Source organism: Sceloporus occidentalis, unplaced genomic scaffold (assembly GCF_023333645.1).
Source record: "Sceloporus occidentalis isolate IW3139 unplaced genomic scaffold, rSceOcc1.0.p SCAF_3, whole genome shotgun sequence".
NCBI classification, from domain to species: Eukaryota; Metazoa; Chordata; class Lepidosauria; order Squamata; family Phrynosomatidae; genus Sceloporus; species Sceloporus occidentalis.
Genome location: NW_028316983.1, coordinates 115,098,718 through 115,125,440, shown reverse-complemented (window position 1 = coordinate 115,125,440; position 26,723 = coordinate 115,098,718). Strand labels below are relative to the sequence as shown.

The 26,723-nt window shown below is 43.0% G+C and overlaps 1 protein-coding gene across 6 annotated transcripts in view; it reads right to left on the bottom strand.

Annotated features, from left to right (window-relative positions):
• Window positions 1-25,989, bottom strand: part of RGS8 (regulator of G protein signaling 8) — a 63,218-nt gene extending 37,229 nt beyond the window's left edge. For 2 of the 6 annotated variants that reach the window (XM_089515886.1, XM_089515887.1), the window contains exons 1-3: window positions 25,691-25,989; window positions 22,410-22,439; window positions 4,065-4,123 (exon numbers count right to left, since the gene is read on the bottom strand). In XM_089515886.1, coding sequence (XP_089372012.1) covers window positions 4,065-4,123; window positions 22,410-22,439; window positions 25,691-25,801 — 200 coding nt within the window. In that variant the 5' untranslated portion in view covers window positions 25,802-25,989. Of the gene's footprint in view, window positions 1-4,064; window positions 4,267-4,370; window positions 4,426-22,409; window positions 22,440-25,690 lie in introns of those variants that run through there. The other 4 variants (XM_089515888.1, XM_089515891.1, XM_089515889.1 and 1 more) reach the window with 4 other exon arrangements.
• Window positions 25,990-26,723: the final 734 nt, after the last annotated feature.

Below are 26,723 nucleotides of genomic sequence, written 5' to 3'. Positions count from 1 at the left end.
GAATAGAGATTGGATGGACATTGCTCAGGAATGCTCTAGCTGTAGATTTCTCCACAGTAGGGGGTTGGATTAGATGGCCCTTGGTGTCCCTTCCAACTTTGATTCTGTGGTTCTATGATTTGTTGGGGTATCTGCCATGCAATTTACAGCATAAACCAACAAACCATGGCTAGCATAAACCACTGCTTGTCATGATATGAAATTTACATGCAACTGCCCATGACCAGGATTTAGTAGAACAGGTAGAATGACAAGCAGAAAGGAAAAGGGGGAGAAATAGTGATGAGAACTTTGGTGAATTAGAACCTAGTACCAATTTGTCAAGAGAATTTAGTTGTGAATGTCATGGTCAGAAGCTGAGTGATGCAAGAAAATAATGACAGCTGTTGTAGTGTTAACAGCTAAGGGCCCAACTACACGTTACCTTTGTAAATGCCAATTCCCAAAGAAGTGTTTGCAGGAGGAGAGGGCACAAGAAGAACACTGATTGGGAAGGATCACAAGCAGGATTCTAAAACTTCCCGTTCTTCTAGCTCTTCTGTAAATATTCCCAGGATAGTATTAAACTCATTTTCCCTCCACTGGGGTCAGAAATCAGCACGATAGAAGACAGTGGAGGGAAATGCTTTAAGGGAGGCATTTGCAGGTGGGAAGTGCATCATCTTCACATGCATCAGTTCTCCAGTTCAAATTCCCTTTTCATGGCCATTTTCCACCTCTGCCCAACCTGCTTCAGATCTTGGAGTGTTGCTGCAAACAGAGGTCCTGGAAGAGGCTGTGCACAGTGTCCAAGTTAGATAAGCTACAGTTTAGGGTAGCTTGCCAATTTGTGACAATCCTACGATAGGGTTTTCTTGGCAAGAGGCTGAGAGACTGCGACTGGTCCAAGGTCAACCAATGGACTGCAATGGCTGAACTTGGATTTGGATCCTGGTCTCTCAGAGTCCTAGACTAACATACTGTTTGACTTTGACTCCTTATATAGGGTTCCTAAATGTTTAAAAACCCAACTACTTTAGAAAAACATATTTGGGAGAGGGGACGTAATGCTACAAGCTACTTAAGCCTAAAATAATTTAGGGCCTCAGCATATCTTAACCTTCTTCTGGCTCTGGGGCATTTGTAGTGGAAATGGTAGCCGGGAAAGATTAAATATTGTCTTGCTACCAGTTACCGTGACCTGAAGATACACTCATTCCCTACAATTCCTACACTTCCCTTATGACATGCTTCCCCTCTAGCATCTTGTTTTAATCCCATAGGCCCGGTATAGACCGCAGGTTTGCGGCGGCCTGGGGCCAATTCTAGGATTCTGGAGCGTGCAGCATCCGCATGCTCCGGAACCCTAGAATGTATGGACGGTGCTATCTTTATGCAGCACCATCCATACGGGGAGGGGGGGGGGGCATCCATGATGCAAATGTGGTGCCATGTCCGCACCTCCATGCACCACACTTGCATCATGGATGCATCACAGTGCGCCAATGGCGCACTAATGACAGTGTCCCTGTGCGACAAGAAGAACCTGTTTTTTCTGGGTTCTTTTTGATCCGGAGGGACACCACATGGTTTGACTGCAGCGGCATCCCTCCAGAGGAAAACTGGGCACCTTCAGTCCACCCCTTTGAGGCAGTCTGGAGAGCCCCATAGATTGAGCTTGTATGAGCGCCATTCAGATTTTGTTTTGCCCTTTTAGGTCAGGATAAGAACCTGGATTTATTTGCAAATTCTGCCTTTGCTTGAGCCCCATTATAATGAATGGGGCTCATATAGTGTGTGGCGTGTGCGTGCCATGGCCACGCACACTATAGAGTATTACAGCACAGCTTCTGCGTAAACCGAAAGCAGCGTATGGCACACCCGCGTATGGAGCGGGCATGCTGTATTTATTTATTTATTTATTTTTAAAGACTAAAAATCCCGGAATCTCCCAGCCACTGGGAGATTGTGAGAGCTGTATAGCCCCCATAAGTAACTTTTCCCAGTTAGGCTCAGGACTGACCTAACAGACTGGCATCACACTAAATGTTTTTTAATGAAAAGGGGTAACAATTCAGAGAAATAAGGGTAGGACTGGCCAGAGGCAAACTTCCTTCACATTTTATGCCTAAATACCCTAAAGGCACTGGATCTCTTGGAAACTAAGCAGAGTCAACCCTGGTTAGTTCTTTGATGGGAGACTACCAGGAAATATCAGGTGCTGTGTGCTATATTTCAGAAGAAGGCAAACCACCTCAGAGTATTCCTTGCCTAAGAAAACCCTATGAAATTAATGGAGTTACCATATGTTGGCAAGTGCAAACAAGCACACACAGGAGAGGGAATTTCAGAAGCTTGTTGTCTTCTCATCCTTGGCTCTCAAACAGCATCTATGAAAATTCCCCTTCCTACAGGACTCTGCAGGCACACAGCCCTCATCTTCTTTTGTGTGTGTTCACCACAGTGATCAGCAAAATAGAAATGGCTGGGTATATAGGTTTTTAAAGACATAAAGACTTGCATGGTACTGGCCAGTCTTAAACATGAGCCCTGATTCTGAGTGAAGTGGAAGAGTGAGCATACATAACTACAACTAGCATTAGTGGTCTTTAGCAAAGCTTCGCTGGCTCTCATCCTCAGCTCCATATCTGCAGTACCAGTAGAGGTCAGGGACAAGGATGATTCAAAACTTACCTCTGCATCAACTCCTTGCCCTTATGTGTATTGCTGTTCTCGCCTGCATCTGCATTATGGATGTTAAAATAGTGGCCTACCTTACATGGCTGTGGTACTAAGCAGGACAGCATAGATAACAAAAGGGTGGCAGCCTAGAGGCGGGGAGATGGCTCTGAAGGCCTTTAGAATTCCAAAATGGGCTACCAGTGGCCATCCATTGAAAAATTTGATTATGTCAACATACACCCTTATTTTCTAACTAATGAAGTAGGGATTGCACTACAGCCTACCAAGTGCATTTCTTTTAATCCCTCCTTTCCAACTGTCTGCCTTGTATGGCATTTCACCTGAAATCTGTCCTTGCAATGCTCTAAGCCCCTTTGAATTTCCTTATTAACACAATCTCATACACCCCTTCAGCCACATGCGAAGCTGGAGCATGTAACCTACCTTCCCCAGATTCCACTAACCAGAACCTTCAGTGGGTGAAACTGGCTTCTCTCTACCTTGTCCTGTCTCCACACTGCTTGCGTTGCCACTGCTCAAACTTTTGTGGATACTTGACCTTCCTTGTCATGCTGTTTTTGGAGAAGTGCAGGGATAGGAAGAGGCAGAGGGTAGACAGCCCTCTGTTGCAACCATAAAGTTGCATGTGCTTTAGAGTTGAGCTCACATGTCATTTGGCCTCATTTGGAGGGCATCTTCTGAACTTCCACTGGTCCATGCACATACACCTTCCACATCCTCCAGCCTTCTGGCCCTCCTCCAATTGCATCCTTGTCCTCTCCTATATTCCAGCAGGATTTTCAGTCTGTTAATGCTTTTACAAACAACAACAACAACAACAACAACAACAACAGGCAAATTCTCCTTTTTGCTCCAATGGCATAACCCTTGTCCTTAGCACAATGGGGATGGGCCCATCAGGCAAGGACTTTTTCTGAATGAGGGATCTTTAACTTTGTATGGCAGAATGCCTAGCTAGTCCCACCTGCTTCTGGCACTTGCTTTGCAGAGGAATCTCCTTTTCCTTTTGTAATAAATAAAACAGGTGCAAGGAGGATGCTCAGATACAGATTGTGGAGGAAAGGCAGTGGGGGAAGAGGGGGAAAGGGGAGGGTTTGCCACACAATCAGAGCAAAGCATTACAGCACCATCAGCTATAACATCATCTAATACATTTGGATGATGCTCTTTCACAGAAGAAACAACAATAAAGGGTCAAATAGATGCACATCTCAGGGGGAAACAAATAAAATCTTCCCTTTTCCTAGCTTTGTTTTCAAGGGGAGGGATGAAGACAGGCAGAATGGCCCTCAGATGCAGACACAGGGAGGGCAGAATAATTAAACATGGATTATGCCTCTCAGACAGACAGACAGACAGAGACACCAAGAAAAGATACTCACTGCCTTTGACCTGTCCTCGTGCTCTGAAGGTCTTTGCCAAGTGTGTGATCACAAAGGCTCTATGGAGAGAATAGAGCAAATGCTTAAGGGGGGATACACGCCACACAGAGAGACACACCTCCCTTGCTCCCTCTCTCTTTTTCTCTCTCTTTTTTCCCCCAAGCAGCAGCTCAGCTGAAAGCTCTCCCTTCTGCAGATCACATTCAGTAAACACTCAGCAGGCTAAACTAAGCAGGCTTGATGATGGGCTAGCACTGCAGAGCCAGCTCCCACATTTCCATTGGTGGGATTTCAGAGGCGGCCCACCTGATCAGAGCATCTGGGAGCACCTTCCTTCATCCTTTGCCTCCTCCTTTCTAACCTGATGGCAAATCCCTCTCTGGCTTCTACCAAATTAAAGTAAAGTAATCCACCACTCAAGATCAGTGTTAGCAGGGAGAATATTCACTGCCAATGTCTCCCTGTATTCGCACCCCTGTAAAATGCTCCATTTGATTACCAATCCTAGGAGTCTGCAGGGAACACCAAACCGCATTGCTTTAAATAAGTCCTTGGTGGATTTAGAATGGGTTGGTAACTCCATAGAGGGTTCAATTCAGACAACCCCTGGAGCGGGGAAAGGGGGGTGGTGGAGAGAGAATAGCATCAGCAAGATTAATTAAAGAGCACCAACGCCAGCAAAGTCAAATTGCATCTATTAAATGCCAAGACAGGTTTCTAATTGGGTGCAATTGTGTGATCAACGCAGCTAATTTCTTTTAAAAGGTAAGCAGAGGCAACTAAATAGAGATGTGTGAATTCCTCCCTGCGTCAACTCATCTGGAGTTAGTGTCTTCTCACATTTTCTCATGCTACTTTGCACCTTACTGTCATCACCAGTCCAGATATCCTGCCAGCTCAAGTACACCTCCACATTCTTCCTTCCTTTTGATTCTAGAATGGGGTGGGGCACATTTCCAAGGTGGTTGTTTGTTGCTGTTATATGCTTTCATTTCCAAGTTCTGGTGGCCCTAAGACTTTTTTTGGCAAGATTTATTTAGAGGAGGTTTGTCATCCCCTGAGGATGAGAGTGTGTTACTCACCCAAGGTCATCCAGTGGGTTTCATGGTCAAGCTGGTAACTGAACCCTGGGTTCTAACTTTTTACAATAAGGTGCTTTTTTCAAAGTTTAACCTAACAGCCTTCAGAAAGCGGGCTCCTACTGTTTACCGTTAAAAGGCATTGAGCATATATTCCATCTTTCCCTCTGTAATTGAGTTTCTCTGGTAACAACAACAAAATAGGAGGAATAAAAGGAAAACGCTGGAGAGATGCAATTCAGTGATATTATCGTCTGGACCGCCCATACATTTCCATGAATGAGAAAGCATCCCCATAATTCAAGGCCATCCCACTTTCTTAGTTTAATGAGTCAAGACCAGATTGTGTGTATAAGTACCTTACCAGGTAATAAAGAGGTACAAAGTAGGAATGTCCATACTTAGACAGATAGCAGATGTTGTTTTGGAAGACCTGACCCAAAGGTTAGATTAGCTGGGCACTTGCCTGGAATGCTGATCTGAAGCTTACTGGATCTGTGTTTGTTGCATATGTTAACTGCCACAACTACTGCGGCTCCGAAACATAGGCCTCCAAATGCTGTTGGACTTAAGCAGAAGCCCCAGCCAGTATGGCCATATTGAGAGAAAAGTGAGATACAAGTGCCCTGTATCTATTATTATTATTATTATTATTATTATTATTATTATTATTCTTTCTTACCCGCCTCTCCCCATGGATCGAGGTGAGAAACAACTATAATTAACAGACACACCACATCAGTTAAAACACATCAGTTAAAGTATACATCAGTTTAAAAGGACATGCATACAATTTAAAAGAACAAGATATGAGTCCAATGCTCATATACACACATATATTATATATACACGTATATATACACATATTAAAGCAATCCACATTTAAAATTAATCATTTAAAATTCACAATTTACAAATCATTTGGGTAAGCCTGCAGGAAGAGACTGGTCTTTAATGCTGTTTTGAATTGAGACAGCATACCCAGCTGTTGAATCACTTCCAGCAGGTCATTCCACAGTCTAGGGGCAGCTGAAGAGAAAGTCCGCCGGCTGACATTTGCCAACCTAGTCCTGACTGGAGTAAATGTACACCAGAGGACCTGAGCGTACAGGGTGGATTATATGGGAGGAGGCAATCCTGAAGGTAACCTGGACTCAAACCATGTAAGGCTTTTATGGTAATAACCAACGTTTTGTACTTTGCCCAGAAACTAATTGACAGCCAGTGCAGTGACTTTAATACTGGTGGTAATATAATCATTCCCAAATGTCCAAGTAATTAATCTGGCTGCTATGTTTTGAACGAGCTGAAGTTTCCAAACTTGGTACAGAGGTAGCCCAATGTATATAGCCTATTACAAAAGTCCATCCATGAAGTTACCAGTGCATGCTCTACCATCTTTAGGTCCTACAGCTCTAGGTAAGGGCACAGCTGGAGTATCAGAGAAGGTGATAGTAAGCACTCCTGATTGTCACATCTATCTGAGCTATCATTTGAAGTGACAGATCCAGAAACACACCCATGCTGTGAACACAGTCTTTCAGGGGGAGTGTAACCCCATCCAGGACTGGTTGACCCACCTCAAAACTCAGGTTAGGACACTTGACAGTAAACACCTCTGTCTTGTCTGGATTCAGCTTCAGTTTGCTTCTACCATCCATGACTTGAAAATATTTTTGAAAATAATCCCAAAAGCAAACCTTGATTTTGCCATTTTGTATATGGGGCACCATTTTACTGTGTCATTGTATATAGGCCTGAGCATCCATGGACTTGGGGGGGGGGGGTTTCCTGGAACCAAACCCCAGGAGATACCAAGGGCCCACAGTATAAGTCAAATAAATGAATATTACTTATGATGGATACCAGTTGCATTATGGGTGCGACCACTTTGATTTAATCCATATTTCACATCAATGTATTAGCTTCTCACCCACAAAGAGAAAAATGAGAGAAGGTAGTGTGGTGTGCTTGCAAAATGATTGGCTGCACTAAGGGCTGCACTTAGGGAACCTCTGAGAAAGCACAAGGAGATGTTCAAGTATTTTCACACTAGTGTGGCTCCCCAGCCAAGGCCATGACTTGCAGCCAGATCTGGGCGTTTAAGAAACAGAAAGGTATTTGATCAGATAGAGGCAGAAAGCCTGGCTCCCATTGTTTGGAAGGAAGAAAAGGAGGACCAAGGTCTGGAGCTGTGAAAAAAAATACTGTGCAGTCTTTTCACTAATACAATGAATGGCTTGACATGCTTTGAGGGTGAGATTCACTTCTTCAGAAGCAACAAAACAGAGAGATTTCCTCTTGCTACTGTTTATAAAGTTTCAGTGGCTGTTTTAGGAGCTCTGTGTTTGTCAGTGTCCGTGAATTTGTAATAAAGTCATGTTATCTATGCATTGGTAAAGATATTATAAATATTTTCTTCTGCTTTTAATACATTTCTTTGGTACTACTTTTGTATAATGCAGTATAATATTTTGTATTTGCAGGTCTTTATGTGGCTTTCACTTGCTTATTATGTGTCGTCATGCTTCTGTTTTATATTTTGTAGTTTCTGAATAAAGGAATCACATTCCAAAAGCATGCTGAGACATTCATCATATCAATAAAAATACCTTTTTCTCAGATCACTGGACTGTGGTCTTCCTTTACCTACTTCTTACAGGCCTTTTCATCTTGTGCTCATCTTTTCCCAGTGTTTACACCAGAGTTTGGAAATGTTACTTTTCCCTCGCTCTAATCCAGGATTCAAATAAGTACCTTTCCAAGTTCTGCCAATATTTATACCAGATCAGCCAAGATTTGAACCAAGAACCCTCAAATCCTCAATCCTTACAATGAAACTATTAAGGTTTGGAGACTGAAAGACCATAGGGTACTGCTGTAGGACTTATTGACATGGGAATCAAGTCGTCCACTAGATGTTGGACTGTAGCTCCCAGTGTTCTTCAACACTAGCCATGCAGGCTTGGGCTGCTGGGTCCTGCATTCTGACAGTATTTAAGAGCCACATGATTCCCACCACCTCCTCTAGAACTGTAATAGTCCATGGACCAGTGCCAGTCACTGGCAGATTTGTGGGAAGGAAATAAATAATTATAGCCAATGGGTACTGATTTAGTGCTGGTCCCTGGCACACTGGGGAAAAATAATAGCCAGTCCCCTACATCAAATAGCCTGAGAAGCACTGCTCTAAAATTCTCTAGGATTCTCTTGCCATGACCTGAGAATAAATGCTTCCAACTTGGTCAGGCCTGGACAAAAGTCAAGCCAACTGGCCTCATTCTGCTGGTAGATTACATGAACTTCCATTCCACACCACTGTGATTCTGCACCCTGAAAGGGTTTTTGAGGCCTGAGTACGCCTGAGTAGATCCTTACATTAATCACTAGGGATTTCCCACAGAAGTCTTAGAACCCCTGAGAGTGAGATACTTGGAGACTGGTATGGCATGAATTCCAAGAAAACCTGTTGTTTACTTGATTGCAAACTTAATTCCCCAGCAGGCCATGACAATTGATAGTATGGGTGAACGATCAAACAATCAGATGTGGTTTTCAGCACAGATTCAAAACTCATATGATACTCATATTCTACCAAACCCATTCAAAATTCATTCTTTGATAGTATGTTTCCTCTTTGAAAATCAACTCCTCAATTGTCAGAGTGGAGGGCATACACTTTACCAGAGCCAGGCTAGATTAAAATCTAGTTATGAGGGGAAAGAATCAGGCTAAATAAAACTAGATTATACTAGCAGTTATTTATGGAAACGTATTCCTTGGTATTAATGAACCTATCGTCCAGTTCTTATAAGACATACTGAATCACTGTTATAACAGAATAAGCAGCAAACTGAACAGAAGAGACTCAAGGCCATTCTCTAGCACAGAGTGTGAGGTTACATGGTTAAAACTAGAATATGTAGTTTGAGTGACAGAGAGATTTATGCCTCCTGTATGACATACTGTCTTAAGAACTAACAGCACCAGCCTTCTTTGAGCATTGGGGGGGGGGGAGTTGGCAGGGGAGAGTTTGGACAACATAAACAGGAACGTTGATTCCAGGGACAATGGAAATCACTGCTGTGGGAGCTTAACTGTGTAGGGCAATTCAAGCTTCCTAAGGCTTCAGCCTTTGTTAAGGAAAATAAAATACAGTCGGCCCTCTCCTTACGCGGGGGATCCATTCCGGACCCCTCCGCATAAGGCGAATTCCGCCTATGCTCAAACCCCATTGGAAACAATGGGGCTTGTGCATGGCGCAGCGGAGGCGTGGCAGCATGCAGGCGCCACGGGTGCACGCGCCCATTCAATTGAATGGGACGCACCGCCCCTTCCGCCCCGCGCTCTCCCCGCAGGTTGAGCACATAAGCTCAAGTCTGCGTAAAGCGCGCCCGCATATGACGCGGGCGCGCTGTATTTGAATATAAAAAATATCAAAGCCAAGCCTGTTAGGGTTTAGCTTTAAATCAACAGAGTAGCAGAAATGTGTCCTTGTCTAACTATGCTCCTCTAAGAACTGAGTCTGACTCAAAAACAACACAAGTAGCTTGCAGTTTAAACAAAAGTTTACTAATGGCTTGAATCTGCATATGAATAGAGTATATATCCTAACCTAGCTAATGAATAGTTCACGTAAAGAAGAAATCTTTATCTCACCATCTTTCCAAAGAAAGCTGGAAGAGGAGGAAGATGGGGACCCCAATAGGGCAGGAGAAAGTCTTTGTGTGAGAGAGAACTTCCCAAAAGGAGGAGTGACCTGAATCATATGGTTTGTTTATCAATTTCCAAAGTTATTGTCCCGTGATTCAGTAGGAGCAAATAGGATGTCTGCATGAGGGGAGACAGCAGGATTTGCAGGCAAGAAAATCTATCTATCTAAGGAGGAGGAGAGAGAATGCAAAAAAAAATCTTTCAACAAACTGCTCTTAAGATATTTTTAAAGACATTTTAAGATATTCAAAATCTTTGTGAATAAAGTTTTAACACATGTTGAAGATATCCAATCTGGAAATCCAAAAAGTTCCAAAAACCTAAACATTTTACCACCTGCTCCTGCTTTCAAAGCGGCAAGGACAGTGCTTTTGCTTGTTCGTCTCTCAGATCCTCAGTCTCTCTCCAGCCTCACGTATTATACACAATATAAGTAATGAACAAATGAGATAAGAAACTGGGAAGAGACTCAAGGTCCTAAGAAATGGCAGGAGGCATCGATTTTCAACAAGCACGATACTTACATTCCCACCACTTCACAGATCCCCAGTCTCTCTCCAGCCATGTCTCTCTGTAGCCTTGCCTCTCTCTCTATCCTCAGAAATATGGTACATACTATTGTATGTTGTGTAGTGTGTGTGTGTATGTGTGTATTTACAGGTATTCCAAAATTCAAAAACATCTGATTTGGAGGTGCGCGCACGCACACGCACACACACACACGTACATATCATACCTCCATGTCTGGCTATAAGTGCAAATTAGAACCCCTCCAGACTAGAAAAAAAGTCTCTGAAAGTCTCAGGTTTGTTTGTGTACATAATGATTTTATTTCATTATTCCTGGGCAAAGTAGAATGAAGATGGTGCTCCTTAAGCTCTTTGGGTTATGAGCTATTTAACATTTCAAAAGTAAGCACTAGACTTCAGACTGGACTCAGAAGCAAACAGGTAAATAATCTAATTCAAAGGGTTTGGTGCAATGTGGTTTATACCTGGAATCTAGGATCTGGATGAACAATTCTTGCTGCCCAGTTTTGCACTAGTTGAAGTTTCTGGTCAATCTTTGTGGGCAGAGTTTTTGGAAGTGATAACTCAAATGACAACTCCCAGAACCACTCTACCAGTATGGCCACTGGCCACATTATCTGAGGGATTATTGGAGTTGTAATCCAAAAGTATAGGTTATATTTCAAAGGAAGAGCCTGCCAAAACCACCTCTGAGTACCCCTTGTCTAAGAAAACCCCATGAAATTCATGGGGTCATCATAAGATAGCAATTTACTTGAAGGCACACATAGACACACATTGGTCAGCAGCAGAAGCATGGGGTGGCTTATGCATTCTGTCTCAACTTTTCAATTGTTGCAAGATGTCTTCAATCCTTTCAGGACTTCTGGAGTTTTATAATTAATTGATCTGCCGTGAAAGGTGCTGGAGCTGTTGACAATCTTTTAATCGAAGAGGACATTATTTCAAATAGCATGGTAAAAGCATTTTAAAAGCATCTGAAAAAGTGGAATGTCAGAGTACTAATCAGACTCTCAGTGCCAAAACAAAACAGCTGGAAACGGTGATGACTGTGTCCAAGTCTGGGCACTACAGTTCAAGAAGAGTACTGATAAGCTGAAACATGCTCAGAGGAGGGCAATCAAAATGTTGAAAGATCCTGAAACCATCATCTATAGCAGGATAATCTAAAAGTGTAGGCTATGTTTCAGAGGAAGGGACTGGCAAAACCACCTCTGAGTATTCCTTGCCTAATAAAACCATATGAAATTCATGGCATTACCATAAATTGAGAGGCAACTTGAAGGTACACACACACACACACACACACACACTCCAAATAACTTTCCCAAGCTCTGGTTGTGGGCAGCCTCATTCATAATGCATTACAGCAACTAAGCACAGAGATTACGAGAGTACAAATCACCATAGCCAGACTATCTTTGTCTAAGGAAAATGCAACTGCCAGTCCAACCAAAGTTGGTAAATGTTTTTCAGACCACCTGAGCCTCTGGGACAATGCTTGATCCAAGTGTATGCACAAGCAGGGCACTTGTTCTTTCATAGTTAGTGTGACCTCATTGAGAACCTATTAAACACCAGCTTCTTGGATTCTTGAACTAGTTGCCCACAGTGCATCACCAACATGACAGAATTCAACTTAAGCATCTTGGCCTTCATCCACTCCATTACTGAGTCCAATCCAGACTGTGGGTTGGCACCTCCCCAGCCTCCCCAGAGAGATTTTCATGCCTGGAAATAAAAGACATACCCCTGGCAAAGTTGCGTGATTGCGCTGACGATTTTCAGACACATGGTGCTGATCCTTCAATGCAATCATACAACTTTGCCAGTAGTATGCCTTTTACTCCCGGCCTTTTTCCCAGTATGAAAATATCCCATGTGAGATAACTTGGAGAAACCATGCTGGATGCCATCAATAGGTACCTGCAGAACTGGCTTGTCATGTGGTAATCCCAGGACTAGAAAAAGAAGTGTGTGTTGTACGGATAGTGATGGTATTGTCAGTACTTTGGCACTCTAGAAATATAATGCCAGTTTTCATCCCCAGTTAAAGTTGGTTTTGCTGCAAAACAAAGCAATTGCTTCTTTCACATCCATTAATGGCACCAGACTTTCTGTATTAGATTTGCTTTTTCCATCCTAGTGGAAATAAGAGTCTTAATTTTGCTCTTTCCAATTCTAACTGATGAAGAATCTTTAAATAGTTTGTGTCATACGTTCAATCCAACACAAGAGGATTTGCCAGAAGACATCATCATAACCTTCTTTGCCTCCAATATGATAAACATTGTCAAGCAGCACTGTTTGTCACAGCTTTAAGTACCACTTTTTCCAGTAACTCAACATTCAAGGAAAAGAATTCAGTACTCCTAGCCATTTATATGCCTAGCAATTTGTATCTGAAATGAAAATTGAAAAAACTTGCCCTCTCTCTTCTTTCAAAACCGGGTAAGAAGATTTGGCAAGCACCTGTTCTAACTTTCTGCTGAACCTTTTGATGTGGTATATGGTTGAGCTTCAGCTTTATAGTTATTTTTTTATATATATAGTACATTAAAACTTCAGGATCCTAAGCATATATGAAATGTGCAGGATCATCCCAAGCATACAGTATATGAAATATATCCTCCACCTTTACTAGTCCTAGACTTTCTGCCATACAGAGGGTCTCAGACATACCCATTGTCTGCTGCACTCCCCCCCCCCCCATATGACATTGTCTACTTTGCCAGTTCCTCTCACTCGACACAACCCCATTCTCAACCTCATCTCATGTGTTTCAACCAACAACACACCCATCATACTTTGGGGAAACCACTTCAGTGGTGGTACAAAGGTAAAGGCCTATCCTGCTATTGCTTTTCAGGATAGTAACCTGTCTCATGTTGAGTCTGGAGACCAGGATTTGATTCTCAGCTTGGTCATGCAATCCACTGGGTGACCATGGGCAAGTCACACTCCCTCAGCCTCAGGAGAAGGCAATGACAAATCTTCTCTGAAGAAACTTTTCAAGAAAAACCCATGATAGGCTTGCATTGGGAATTCCCCAGAATCCAGAGAATTTAATTAATTTCTTTCTGGGGATTTTGACTGAATATTCCGGTAAATATTGGGAAATCCTGGGGATTTTGGTAAAACATTCCAGGGAATATCTTCGAGGCTTGTTGGCAACACTGGCTATAAGTCATAAACACAACAACAACCCGCCTGCTTACAGACACAGACTCATTGGGATAAACAACTGACCATTCATGTGGGGAGAGGAGATGTGTTACCAGCAAAGGGAGGGAGGTAGTGATACTCTAGAAGCAGCCATTCCAGTTATATAGGGTAACGAGAGATACAGAAATAGGAGACAGTTGCACTATCCTGGGGGGAACGTTTACGATAGTGTGTAGTCTCACTTCCCAAATAATCTCCCATCCCAAATAATCTGGATAGCTAGGGCAGCAATCCCTTGCCAGGTTGGTGAATGGTAATGAATAGTAACACTTGCCATTCCAGACTCCTAACTGAAAAAGCTGACCTGCTGGTGGAAAGATCCAGGGGGGCAGTGAGCAGAAAAGTGGGCAGTATGGGGGCCTTCAGGCAAAGTATTGGTGCGCAAGAAAGACAAGGCAAACCAGCAGCCTTTGGCACCATGGGGAACATCAAACTTTTTTTCAGGGCCCCTTACAATGAAAAAGCAGCCTCACTGATCATTTCTTGTGGTGGTGTCTCCCACCCTTCACCTGCCTGTGTGAGCTCCCTCCCTTAGCCACATCTTTCACTGGTGCTGGTGGTAGTTGGAAAGTTCTTGTGAGGTTTGAGTGCAGAACACTGCTTCTATGGCTTGGAGTGATGCCATTTTGGGACAGACTAGCTGACTGTAGCAAGGAGTTTGAGTGGGAGAGAAGCGGTAGCAAAAAGAAGCTTTCAAATCTGGGACTCTTTAAGCTTTGTGAGCATTGCTGGGACTTGGCTGGCAGGTTGGAGCTGCTCTGCTGCTTCTGTTTTGTTTTCTTTCATTGAAAGAAGAGGTAACAGAAGAAATAAATTTATGTTATGTTGTGGGGGGCACTTGAAGCTGTATAGGGAAGACATGTCTCTGGGGAAGGAGAGGAAGGAGTATCTGGGGTCAATTCTTGGAAGGAGTCTTTCATCTTGAAGCAGCTTCTGTAGTTAAAATTTCTCCATGCCAGTCTCCAGTCCAGAACATGTGGCCTCTGTAAACCCCCAACACACACACTGGCTGTGCCCCTCTCCACACCAATGAAAAAAGATTGAGAGTCCTTCCTCGCATGGAGAGGCTTCTCCGTTTGCACCAGGTCACCTTGGGACCAGCAACCAAGCAGCTGGCTGAGCAGTGACCAAGAGGCCTTTTGCCCACACTAGCCTTTGCTGGAGGGGTGGCATGAGGGGAGGCTGCTGCTGCTCCCAGGGTTACCAGGTGCAAAGGGAGCAGTGACCAAGCAGCCAGTCAAATAGCAACCAAGAAACCTCTCAGCTGGACTGGCCTTAGCTACAAGATAGACACAGGCAGGATGTTTCTCAGTGTTGCTCAGCCAGCTGCTTGGTTGCTGTTCCCAAGCTGACCAGGCGCAAAAGGAGCAGGAACTGAAATTGGTTGTTTTGAATTTGAAGTAGAATTGTAGGCTTGATATCAAGAAATACTCATGGGAGAGGGGTGCTAGTCACCCCTCTTGTCACCCAAGAAGAAAGGGAGCAGTAGCTGGAAAAAGTCTGGGGACCACTGTGTTAGAGAGACCTGGTTGGATGAAGTGTGGGGCTTGTTAATCTCTCTCACATTTCCCACCACAATTCTCCGTGTAGCAGCAGGTGAGACCTAGGGTGCATGGAACTGGAGTTACAGTAGTCTATTGGGATGACATCCCCCTGACCAGGTGCTCTATCCCTCAGTCTGCAGGATTTGAGCGTGTTTGTTTAAAGGTGGGTGGCTGGGACAGAACAGGGATTTTGTTGGTGTACTGCCCACCCTGCTGTTCAACAGTTTCCCTTCTTGAGCTAGCCGGACTGATATTGGAATCTCTGCAGGGGACTTCAAAATCTATGTGAGGCTATCTGATCAGAAGTGGCTCACGATTTCATATCAACCATGGCAACAATAGGTCTGTCCCAGTTGGTAATTGGCCCTATTCATGCTGCTGGGCACACTCTAGAGTCAAGCCCTTGTTTTCTGTTCAGGAGTGGATGCTAGTGGTCTAGGAATGGAGGAGCTTTCTACTGTTCTGTTGTCATGAACAGTTCAATTCTTGTTCAGGTTTAGACTTGCTGGTACTCAGACCCTCTGCGGGGGATAGGGGATCTATTAAGGTGGTCCATCCCAGAAGACTAATGGATCTGGATAGATTCTTGATGGCTCTTGGGGAGTTTCCTGATGCCTCCATGCAAAGTCCTGCAAAGATCCTGCAAAGTCTTGGTTGACTCTGGAATGGGGAAATGATGAGGGCGGTAGACATAATAGCTCCTTAGCACCACGTCTCATGAAGAGGAGCTAAACCAGCCTCTTGGTTTCCTAAGAAGTTGGCAGCAATTAAACAAATGAGATGGTGACTAGAGTGACAGTGACATAAAATTCATAGTGAGTCAAACCAAACACATACTAAAATCTATCTGAAGGCCTGTGGTGGGGCAATAAAGGTAGCAATAAAGGCTTTTCTGGCTAACACCTTTACCCCTGCACAGAACCATTCAGGAGAGCTTTTTGATTGGTATGGGATTTGTTATCTGGTTCAGAGTAGAATGTAAGCAACTCAACAGCTCACTGTGAAGAATTGCCCACCACTTTGCAGTCAAAATCACTTGGATCTGACAGACACCAGAGTTGATGCAGTTCCAGTGGATGTAACTTTGGCCTCTGCTTGTCAAGAGTTGATGGATACTTTTCAATTTGTGCAGCCTGAGGATGTGGACAAGATCCTTGGAGAGGTGGGAGCCACCACATGAGTACTAGACCTTTGCCCTTCCTGGCTAATTAAACAGATTGGAGGAGGACTGCCTGAGTGGATAAAGGAAGTGATTAATGCCTCCTTACAACAAGGCAAGGTCTGAACATCCAAACATGGCTGTGGTAAGACCTCATCTGAAAAAACCTTTCGTGGATCCTACTACCCTAGATAACTATAGACCAGTCCCCAACCTTCCCTTTTGGGGCAAGGTACTAGAGTGTGTTGTGGCTTCTCAATCTCAGAGGTTCGTGGATGATCCATTTCTGGTTTCAGACCTGGTTATGGGACAGAAACAGCTTTGGTTGCCTTGGTGAATGATACATTTATTCATTCAGAGTTTTTATGCCCCACTCTTCTGCCAGAGTGGCTTACAAATTGTTAATTAGACATTTCCCTGCCCCTGGGCTTACAATCTAAAAAAGGCATGACACAAAAGGAGAAAGGAATGGCAGTGGGGAAGAGGATCAAGTCCAGTGGTTGGTTCTTCTCTACCTCTGAGGCCAGGGCCATGGCAGATGGACTGGAAGGAGGGTCCTTCTCCTGGCTAGACCTGGTACAGTTCCCACACAGGCAACTAGACAGGAGGAGTGTGCCCCTATTCATTTTGCTGGACATCTCCACTGCTTACAACTCTCTTGACGCAGCAGCTCCAGTGGCTGCTGGTCTGTTTGATGACACAATTCAAAGTGCTTTGACAAAGCCCTATATGACCTGGATTCAAGTTATTTGATGGACCGTATCTCCCTTCATGAGCTCACTAGAGGGCTCTTTTGTCTGCCCCACTATTCTCTCAGGATTGTTTGGTAGGAATAAGGAAAAGGGCCTCCTTGGTGGCTGCTCCCAGGCTTTGGACCTCCCTCCCCAGAAAGTCCAGGATGGCCCCATCCATGCTCTCATTTTGGTGGCAGATTAATTTTTGTGCAGGCTTTTCAAATTGATGAAGGTTGGGCTTTTAAATGCTTATGATTCAGATTTTAAGGTTTGCACATAATTTTTTTAAAAAAAATATTTTTACTGGTTAATTTTTTTACTTTATAAATTGTTTTTAAATGTTATCTTTATATTTTATGTAATGACAATTATAATAATAATTCCCCCCACTCTGAACTTTCTTCCTCAAAGTCTTTAAATGTTATGCAGACTGAGTGTGTATGTGCCTTCAAATTGCCTGTCAATTTGTCACTGTTATCATGACCACCATGAATTTCATAGGGTTTTCTTAGCAGAAGTGGGTTTGCCAGTTCCTTCCTCTGGAATATAGCCTAGAGCACCTGGTATTCATTGGCAGTCTCCCATCCTAGTACTAACCAGAGCTGATGCTTCTTAGTTTCTAGGATCTGATGGGATATCATGCTTTGGGCCCTAGATGGTTATTTGTTGGCTAGCTATCCTTTCTTCTCACCAAAATGCAACTGAAGTGTGGAGGCAGGGGAGGGAAGATGCTGTGGAAAAGACAGCTGGAGTTTGGGTGAGGAAAATCCTTTCCATTTAGCTAACTTCCTTTAACATTTTCATCAAAATAAAATGGACCTTTTTCTTCTGTCATATAAACACCATATCTTCTGGTTACAATCAGCCTTCCTTATCCATGGAATTTTTTTATCCACGGATTCAAGCATCCAGGGTTAGAAAATATTCAAAAAATGTATAATTCCAAATAGCAAGCCCGTGTTTATGCTTCAGTTACTAAGCCTGAGAAGCCATAGTGAAATCATACCCTCCAACATTTCACAGATGTAAACCAGGACATGTGTTCAAGAGCAATAGGATGTACATTTCTATACCGCTTATTAAGCACTCCCTAAGCGGTTTACAAAGTATAAACTAATTGCCCCCAACAAGCTGGGTACTCAATTTAGTGACCTGAGAAGGATGCCAGGCTGAGTTGACCTTAAGCCCTTGACTGGTATTGAACTCACAGCCTTGTGGTTTGTGAGTGAGTGGCTGTAGTACAGGCATTTAACCACTGCACTACCAGGGCTTGGCCAAGCATAAGAGTATGGTCAAAATGGCAAAATTATTTAATGAGTAGCCAACACATGAGATAAGAGAGGCTACAAAAGTTTCCTTTTGCCCTGGGAAGGTCAAGATTCAGCACCTTCCTCTCCTCTTCCCCAGCTGAGTTAATTAAGTTTAAATGACTGTTTATGGCAACTGAAGTAAACTGAGGACAAAGGAGGAGAAGGAGAGAAAAACTGGGACATTGTAAAAGCAGCTGGAAAAGTGGGATGAAAAGGGATTAATTTGGGACTTTGTTGTTGTTATAGTTGTGTGCCTTCAAATCATTTTGATTTATTGTGACTCTAAGGCAAACTCATCATGGGGTTTTCTTGGCAAGTTTCTTCAGAGGGGCTTTGCCATGGCCATCCTCCGAGGCTGAGAGAGTGTGACTTGCCCAAGGTCACCCAGTGGGTTTACACAGCCAAGTCGGGATTCGAACCCTGGTCTCCAGAGTCTTAGTCCAACACTCAAACCACTACACCATGTTGGGACTGTCCACATTAAATTGGGAGAGTTGGAGGGGTGAAAATTTGCGAAAGGGCTCCTCAAATTTCATATGGTAACTCAACAAGGTAACTTAAATCATGTCAATGGATCTGAAATATGGCAATAGCATATCTACTCATCCTGTCCATAGATGTAACTGAAGATCACTGCTTACTAGGAAGACCAAGAATGATGATGGAGAAGTATTTGCCCTGCTCTGTTTTCCCAGCCCAGGGTTGTATTAAGACAGGGGCAAAATGAGGCATGTGTGTTGACACAAGCACTGGGACAAATGTAATTAAATGGACAATAAAGAGAATTTGATTTCACAAGGTCCAATATTTTAGAAAGCCTCTTTTGAGGCAAGAGAAGAGGTTTATGGAAAATTCCTACTCAGATGGCTCCAGTTCTGTCTGAGGGTTGTTTGTTTTGTTTTTCTAGCAATTTCCGTGAAGCCAGCCTCGTTTAATAGCTTTTATTAAAACAATCATTTTAGTATTAGGCTTGAATGCCATCCAACAAAAATTTTAAATCTCTTTAAGAAATCATTTTAAAATAATTTCCGCATGACCTAGTAAACAACCAAACGCACAAATCATAAATACATGCTGCACTGGAATGAGACTGCCAGTGAGATTCAAAGGAGAGCTGGGGGGGGGGGGGGAGAGGGAGGCGGATTTGGGACTCAGCAATCTGCTTTCCTCCGCATCCATCCAGTCCTAGCTATTTGGAGGATGCTTTCCCCACCCTCTTAGAGCTTAGAGTTTCTTCCATTTCAGCTCTTTCTCTCTGTGTTCTACTCTTCTTCCTTTTCATCTGCATTCCCCTTCCTTTGTAACACTTCTTCTTTCTTAGAACACAGGCAATCCTGATATGGTGCTTGGATCAGATCCTGGTGCATGACACCACTTTTATGGATAGTCACAGATGAAAAGCCCCAGGTATTATGATTTCAACCCATAGCATCACCTGAACTGGTAGTCTGATGTAAATTCAGACTGGTCACTGCCACCAATGAGCTCTAGCTAAAGAAGCCTTCAAGCCTCCAGCCACCTAGAGGACACAACATGTCAGATGGTACTCCCAAGGGTCATTCACACATTGTTGTTTTTAGCGCAGCTATGCGAATAATCTCACGCACACATTCCGGGTTTCTTATTCACATTATGGACTGCATCTATGCACATCTCTGTCAGTTCGGTTACTCACATGTGTCAGCACTTGAATAAAGATGGAGTCAATGATGCAAATGTATTCGAAACACTTCAAGGCATGCAGAGTTTTACTCTGACTTATCTCGGCTCTGTTTGCATTCACACATCCAAGAATCTGAATCTTTTAGAAAAACTTGGGGGGAAATCTGACATTGATTATCCCAAATTAACTGGGGGTTTTGACAGCCCATCCTTGTCTTCTCATCCTTCACCTAAGAGGAGAATCTTTTTCTCATGAGGAGCTCTGTTTCAGTCTCTGGTAACCCTAGGTTGGATGAGGCTACAAGTGTTCAAACAGTGGCAGACTATACGTAACCCTGGGCAGATGCATGTTCCAGAGGACATGAATATGGTCTGCTATTTTTAATTCTTCCTGTCTTTCGGTGTTAAATCATGTCTCCTGGTGACGCCTCTGAATTCTGAGCTATGTGCTATTCAGCACTGAAGCAGAACTGATCTCTAAAGTCACTAAAGGGTTCCTCCTGGCTTCTCTCTTTGCACACAATCACTCAGAGTTCCTGCAGTTTACATACACAGCAAAACCAGAATCTTAAATTCCCTGCCTCCCCCAGATAGCAGAGGCAGTGCAGACAGATGACAAATGGAAATGCTAAAAATTGTGCTCTGCTCTTTGAGTGAATTCGCTTGGATAATTACACTTTGGGAGGGCCCCATTCAAGAAGAGTCACAGAGCATCATGAGGATAAGTATATTGATTTTCGGCAAAGGAGTGTGAGCAGAATAAAGAGACTATAGCATAAAGATTGAGACAGATGAGCAGTTGAGTACAATATTGGCTTCTCTCTGTAGCTTTCAGATACATTCTTTTTGCTGCTGCTGCCACTGTCAGTACATCAATGTCTGAAATGCAACCTCCTTGGGAGAAAAAGGCAAGCTTGTTGTGAAACCTGTGAAAGGTCTTAAATTGGAGGTTGTATACTAGAGAACAAAAAAATCTTAAACCCATTGCCTACTAGAATGTCTGCAAGCCACAATCCTTTTCTGACTGAAAAATAAACAAATGGGATGTGTAGATAATGTCATAGGTAGGATAGCTAGAAATGAAAAGCAAGTAACCAGGCCATTCCCCTTTCTGCCTTTAAAAAATAAATAAAGCTGTGTTCTTTGGGTAAATAAACAGCTTTGGTACTGTACCAGAAAAGGAAACAGTTCTGTGCTGGAGTTCTAGAAGAAATTGATCACACACCAAAACAGGACATGTTGGCAATCCTGGGCTATTGCAATGCAAATGCAGGAAAGAGACCAGAACGTTGGAGGCGAATTTGGCCTAGGATCAAGAAATGAAGCAAAAGAATAAGTGATAAAATTTTCTGAAGCAAAAAATGTGTTAACTGCAAACACATTCTTCATGCAACCAAAGAGATGATTGCATGAATAGACATCACCTGATGGCCAATATAAAAATCAAATAGACTATGCAATTGGAAGCAGAATTTAGAAAAGCTCCATCATTTCTTCAAAAACAATACCAGGAAGAGACTGTGGCACAGACCATGAACTAATACTATCAAAAATTAGAGTAACACTAAAAAAGAACACTAAATCAATAATTGTGCCAAAACACAATCTGAAAAACATTCCTGTAGAATCGAATGGTAATGCAAAAAAAAAAAAAAATGTGTTGCACTATTAAGCCTAACTGACCAGGAGCTATGGACATTGTGAGGGGGAAATTAAAAAAAGCACTATCCACTACCAAAAAGGAAGAAATGCCTCAATGGATAAAAAAAAAATGAAACTCTTCAAGCAGTTAAGGCTAGACAAGAAACAAAAGTAAAAAGAGACAGAAATAGCATCTGAACCCTGAATGCAACTGCTGAATGCCTTGTGCACAAAGACAAAGAAAACTACTATAACAGTTTTGGCAGAGAAATAGAACATGACAACAAAAAGGTAGAACAAAATACCTCTTCCACAAGATCCAAGAAATCAAAGAGAAATTTAAACCAAGAGAAGGGATGTTCTATGACCGGCAAGGGACACACTACACATGATCAAGAATAAAATGACAACGGAAACAATACACTGAAAAACTATTTTTAAAAAGATGATAGGGTGGCAGATTCCTTCTTCAAGAACCACTTGAAGATGAACCCACAATTTTAGAAAATGAAGTAGAAAATGCACTCAAAGCACTTGGGAGAAATAAATCACCAGGAACTGATGGCTTACCAATTCATCTCTTTCAATCAACAGGGGCAGAATCCACTCAAATTCTAACTAAACAAATATGGAAAACAAAACAATGGCCCACAGATTGGAAATGCTCAATCCCCAAGAAAGTGACCACTGGATCATTAAATTAATCTCTCCCAAAGCAAAGTGATGCTCAAAATTTTATAATACTTACTTTTTCCATATCTGGATCAATAAATGTCAGCTGTCCAATTTCAGGATGGAAAGACACAATAGAGATGATATTGCAAACATAATGGAGCAACTGTTTAAACCCCCAATTTTCCCCTTGTGATAAAGTCCTTTGACTGTGGGCTCTTCCAGCCCAAAGCCTTGGGATTTTGTCTGTCAGTCATAGGTGGCTTTAGCTGTTCCCTCAAAGCAGCAACATGGCAAGGATTTGCAGCCCATTTCCTTTGTCTGCTGGAACTCAGCAGAAGCCATTAAGAAGCCAACCAACCAGGAGCTTTAAAGCCCTAGACCTTATCTGTACCACACTGGCCTGGATTGGCTTTCTTGGTCACTCCACATCCATGGTCAGGATCATGGAGTATGTTGACTGACTGCAGTTCCTAGCATTCCTCACCACTGGCTGTACTGCTCAGGGCTGGTGGGAACTGCATTCCAACAACATGTGTAGAAAGGAGAGATGGTTTGCACTCTTGCTCTGTCTCAATGGTGTGGATTTTTTTTTCAATTTCAATTTCAGAGAAGCTCTCATTTCCCAGAGGAGGATCAGGCCAAAGGCAAAAGTGTGAGAAGCAAAATACCAGATAAAGCTTTTTAATGCTCTTAATGAGGCCAAGGTAGACAATTTGCTTAGCACATGTGTTAATTGCATTTTCCTTAATATCTAACGTTACCCTCCAGAGACACATTTCAACTTTTTAGTTGAAGTTTCAAACAAGGGAAACTGCCAAAACAGGAAAATAGGGTGAGAACCCAATGCTTCACATTCCTTCACCTGTGCTCTTTACTGTATCTGTAAGCTCTCTTTCTGAAGAGAGTATGGACTTTATCAAACAGGGCAAATTGGGGGGGGGGGGAGTTTTAATGGGCATTAGCCTGTGAAAATCACGTGATCACAGTGAGCATTTTCACATGCATCATGATTAAAGAGGACTTATCCTGGCAATAAACAGGTAATAACCAGCAACAAATCATTTACAGGGATACTCTGTGAATGATTTGTTGTTGGTTATTACCTATTTATTACTGGGATAAATCCTTTTTAAACATGACGTCGTGTGAAAATCTTAACCGCAGTCACGCAATTTTCACAGGCTAATGTCTGTTTAAACCCCCACTTTTCCTTGCATGATAAAGTCGTTGTTGTTGTTGTTGTTGTTGTTTTCAGAGAAGGAGTTACAAAAGAACTGGGATCACAAATATGAGAGTTATTATTATTATTATTATTATTATTAACCTTTATTTATGAAGCGCTGTAAATTTACACAGCGCTGTAGAAGGACTGTTAACTTTTCCATGTTTTTCTTTTTTGCCTGATAAGACACCTATGGTTTTAACAGTTGCACAACAAACAGAATTTCACCAGGTTAAGCTTTTCCCAATGCCTAGACACAAACTATTGTGGTGTACTAGTTTGAACATTGGACTATAGCTCTGGAGATCAGGGTTCAATTCCCACTTGGACATGGAAACCAATAAGAGTGACCTCGGGCAAGTCATAGACTCTCAGCCTTAAAGGATGACAATGGCAAACCCCCCTCAGGAGAAACGTGCCAAGAAAATTCTATGGTAAGATTTGCTTTAGGGTCATCATAAATCAAAAATGACTTGGAGACAACAACAAAAACAAAAGTGAGGAAAATGGCTCCCCTGCTGAAATTCTGCTTGTAACCCACAGTTAAAGACATGCACAGGGATCCTGCAAAAGGAAAAAGATATAAAAGGAGGGGAAAACATAACTGAGGGGCAAAACACACTGCAGAAATAATCCAGATTGAGACCGCTTTAACTGCCCTGGCTCAGTGGAGTTTATCACATGGGAAGAATTTCTCTTAATTTTGAATGAAAAGAAAGTGGGGCCAGAACGCATTCATGTGAATTTGCTAGTTCAGCAAATTTACGTGAATTCGAATTGCGTTTGAACTGACTTCCCATTGACCAAAAATAGCTTGCCGTTGCCCAAAATTTCATGAGATCACCTCTCACGCAATAACGTGAAACCCCATGATTGCATTCGGACTGACTTCCCATTGCCCGAAATTGCGTGTTGTAGTCTATCACGCAATAACGTTAAACCCCATGATTGCGTTCGGATTGCCATTGGATTATACTTCCAATTTCCCTTGTCTGATAACGTCCAGTGCTAGGGAATCCTGGTAACTATAGCTTATTGTGGCACCAGAGCTCTCTGACAGAGAAGGCTAAATGCCTCACAAAACTACAGTTCCCAGGATTCCCTAGCATTGAACCAGGGCAGTTAAAGCAGTCTCAAACTGGATTATTTCTGCAGTTTGTTTTGGACCTGAGATACATAGGCAGCCATAAGATTGGGAGTGGATCTAGTCTGTTTTAGTCAGCCTCTTCCCTACTGCTCATTTTGAGGAAAGAAATGGACCTTCATTGTTACTTCTTTTGCCTCTTGCATGTAGTTGCCACGTCTGTCAACTGATAAAGGCACTTCAAAAAGAAGCAGCCTGTTGGGCACTTTAGCCAACGCCCTCCAGTCAGCTTGCATTTTCTCTGCTTTATTTGCAAGCTTTCTCACTGTCCCTTGGAGGAGTTCTATTGATTCCGCAACCCACTCCCCTCTCACTCCAATTTAAAAGAAGAAAATGACTATGCCAAGGCTATAATGGTGCGCTAATCGCTGCTGTTTATCACAACAACATGAACAGTCAGAATGTCAAATACAAAAAATGACAAACAGCAAACAATCTTCTTTCCAGAGCAACATCAACAAAACAATTAATACAAGGAAGGCCACCTTGACACTAGAAGAGCTCATTGTCACTATTTTTCTATTTGTTGTTGCTATTACTGTCATCATCACCACCACTATCATCAAAAAGCTTTCAGTTCATCTCGCTGCAACAAATGCCTCCTGCAAAAGCCATACAATTTGAGTTTCTGCTGGCTGACAGCTCTGAAGAGGTGTGAGAGGGTTTGTGTGTGAACAGGAATGAGTGCAGCACTGTCTTGTTTGGAAGCTAGTCTCTTTCCTTTTGTTCAGTCATACTGGAGAAGTTAAAGACCAATTAACATATTGAGAGGAATACACAAGTGTGATTTTAATGGAAGTGACAGCTGAAGAAGAACCATTCGTCGCCCCCCCTCCGCTTCCCAGTCACCCATTCAGGCCCACTACTAAAACCCTAGTGCCACTCTTAAGGAGATTATGTCTGATCAGAGAACTGAGGGCCTGCCACCCCATCACAAAGGTTGTGCTAGACACATTAACTGTCATAACCACATGTACCCAGACCTTACCTGTCTCTTAGTGGTCCGCACAGCCGTGGCGGCTTGGGTTTGGCTGGTGCTGGATGGGCACGTCTCGCTGAGGCCCTGCTGAACAACAGAGTCTGTGGCCTCTTGGTACATCGGAGAGCTTGAAGAGTAGCCAGCCTGACCACAGTATTCTATCTACAATAGCCTTGGTCGCATGCTGCTGAACCAGGCTTCTTAGCTCTGCAGCTCATGAAAGAAGAAAAGGAGGGAGGGGGAATGAGAGAGAGAGACCAGGGAGAAGCGACAGAGTGAGGATGCTCCCTCAGATGTGTGTGCACCGAGAATTGAAATGCACAAAGGACAGGGCAAGATAGCACAGGCTCACAGCCTGACTTGCTCTCATTATTCCAGCACACTGACTTTTGCCTGAGGCTCACTCCCTCAAATTCAGCTGTTTCAAGTGCAAAATGATAAGAAGTGGGGAGGGGGGAGGTTGATCCCACTGGGATCATTGGATTATAAGAACTGTGGAAGGGAAAGGCTGAACTGAAATTCACCTTTCTGTGTGCTGGCGTTTGTTTTTGGCTTCATCACAAAAGCAAAGGGGTAAAGGAACAAACAGAGGCAATTCCCTCTGTATTTCTAGATGGATTTGCCCATGGCTGTGAGCTTATCTTTTGATGGGTGAAAAAATGTCATGCTCTTTCTGACAAACATAAGTGGGAATTAATCCAGGATGCATTGGGTTCCAGATAAGCATGTCCAGTAAGGAGCAGGTTCAGGTGCCTTATTATAACAAATCTGTCTTGTAATGAACCCAGAATGTGGAAAAACCACAGATTTTTCAGCTCTTGGAATCCTCAGCTATCCCGGCCAGGTGCTATTCTAGGAACTGTAGTCCAAAAAAGTAACTTTTCCAAACTATAATTGAATGGGGAGGGAATTGGCCAATCTGTTCCAACTGGCAGCAGCTGTCCAAGATTTCCAGCCAGCCTTTTAAGCCTTGACTGCCACCTGAGATCCTAGTCATTACAGATGAACTTGGGACCTTCTGTATGCAGAACATATGCTTGCT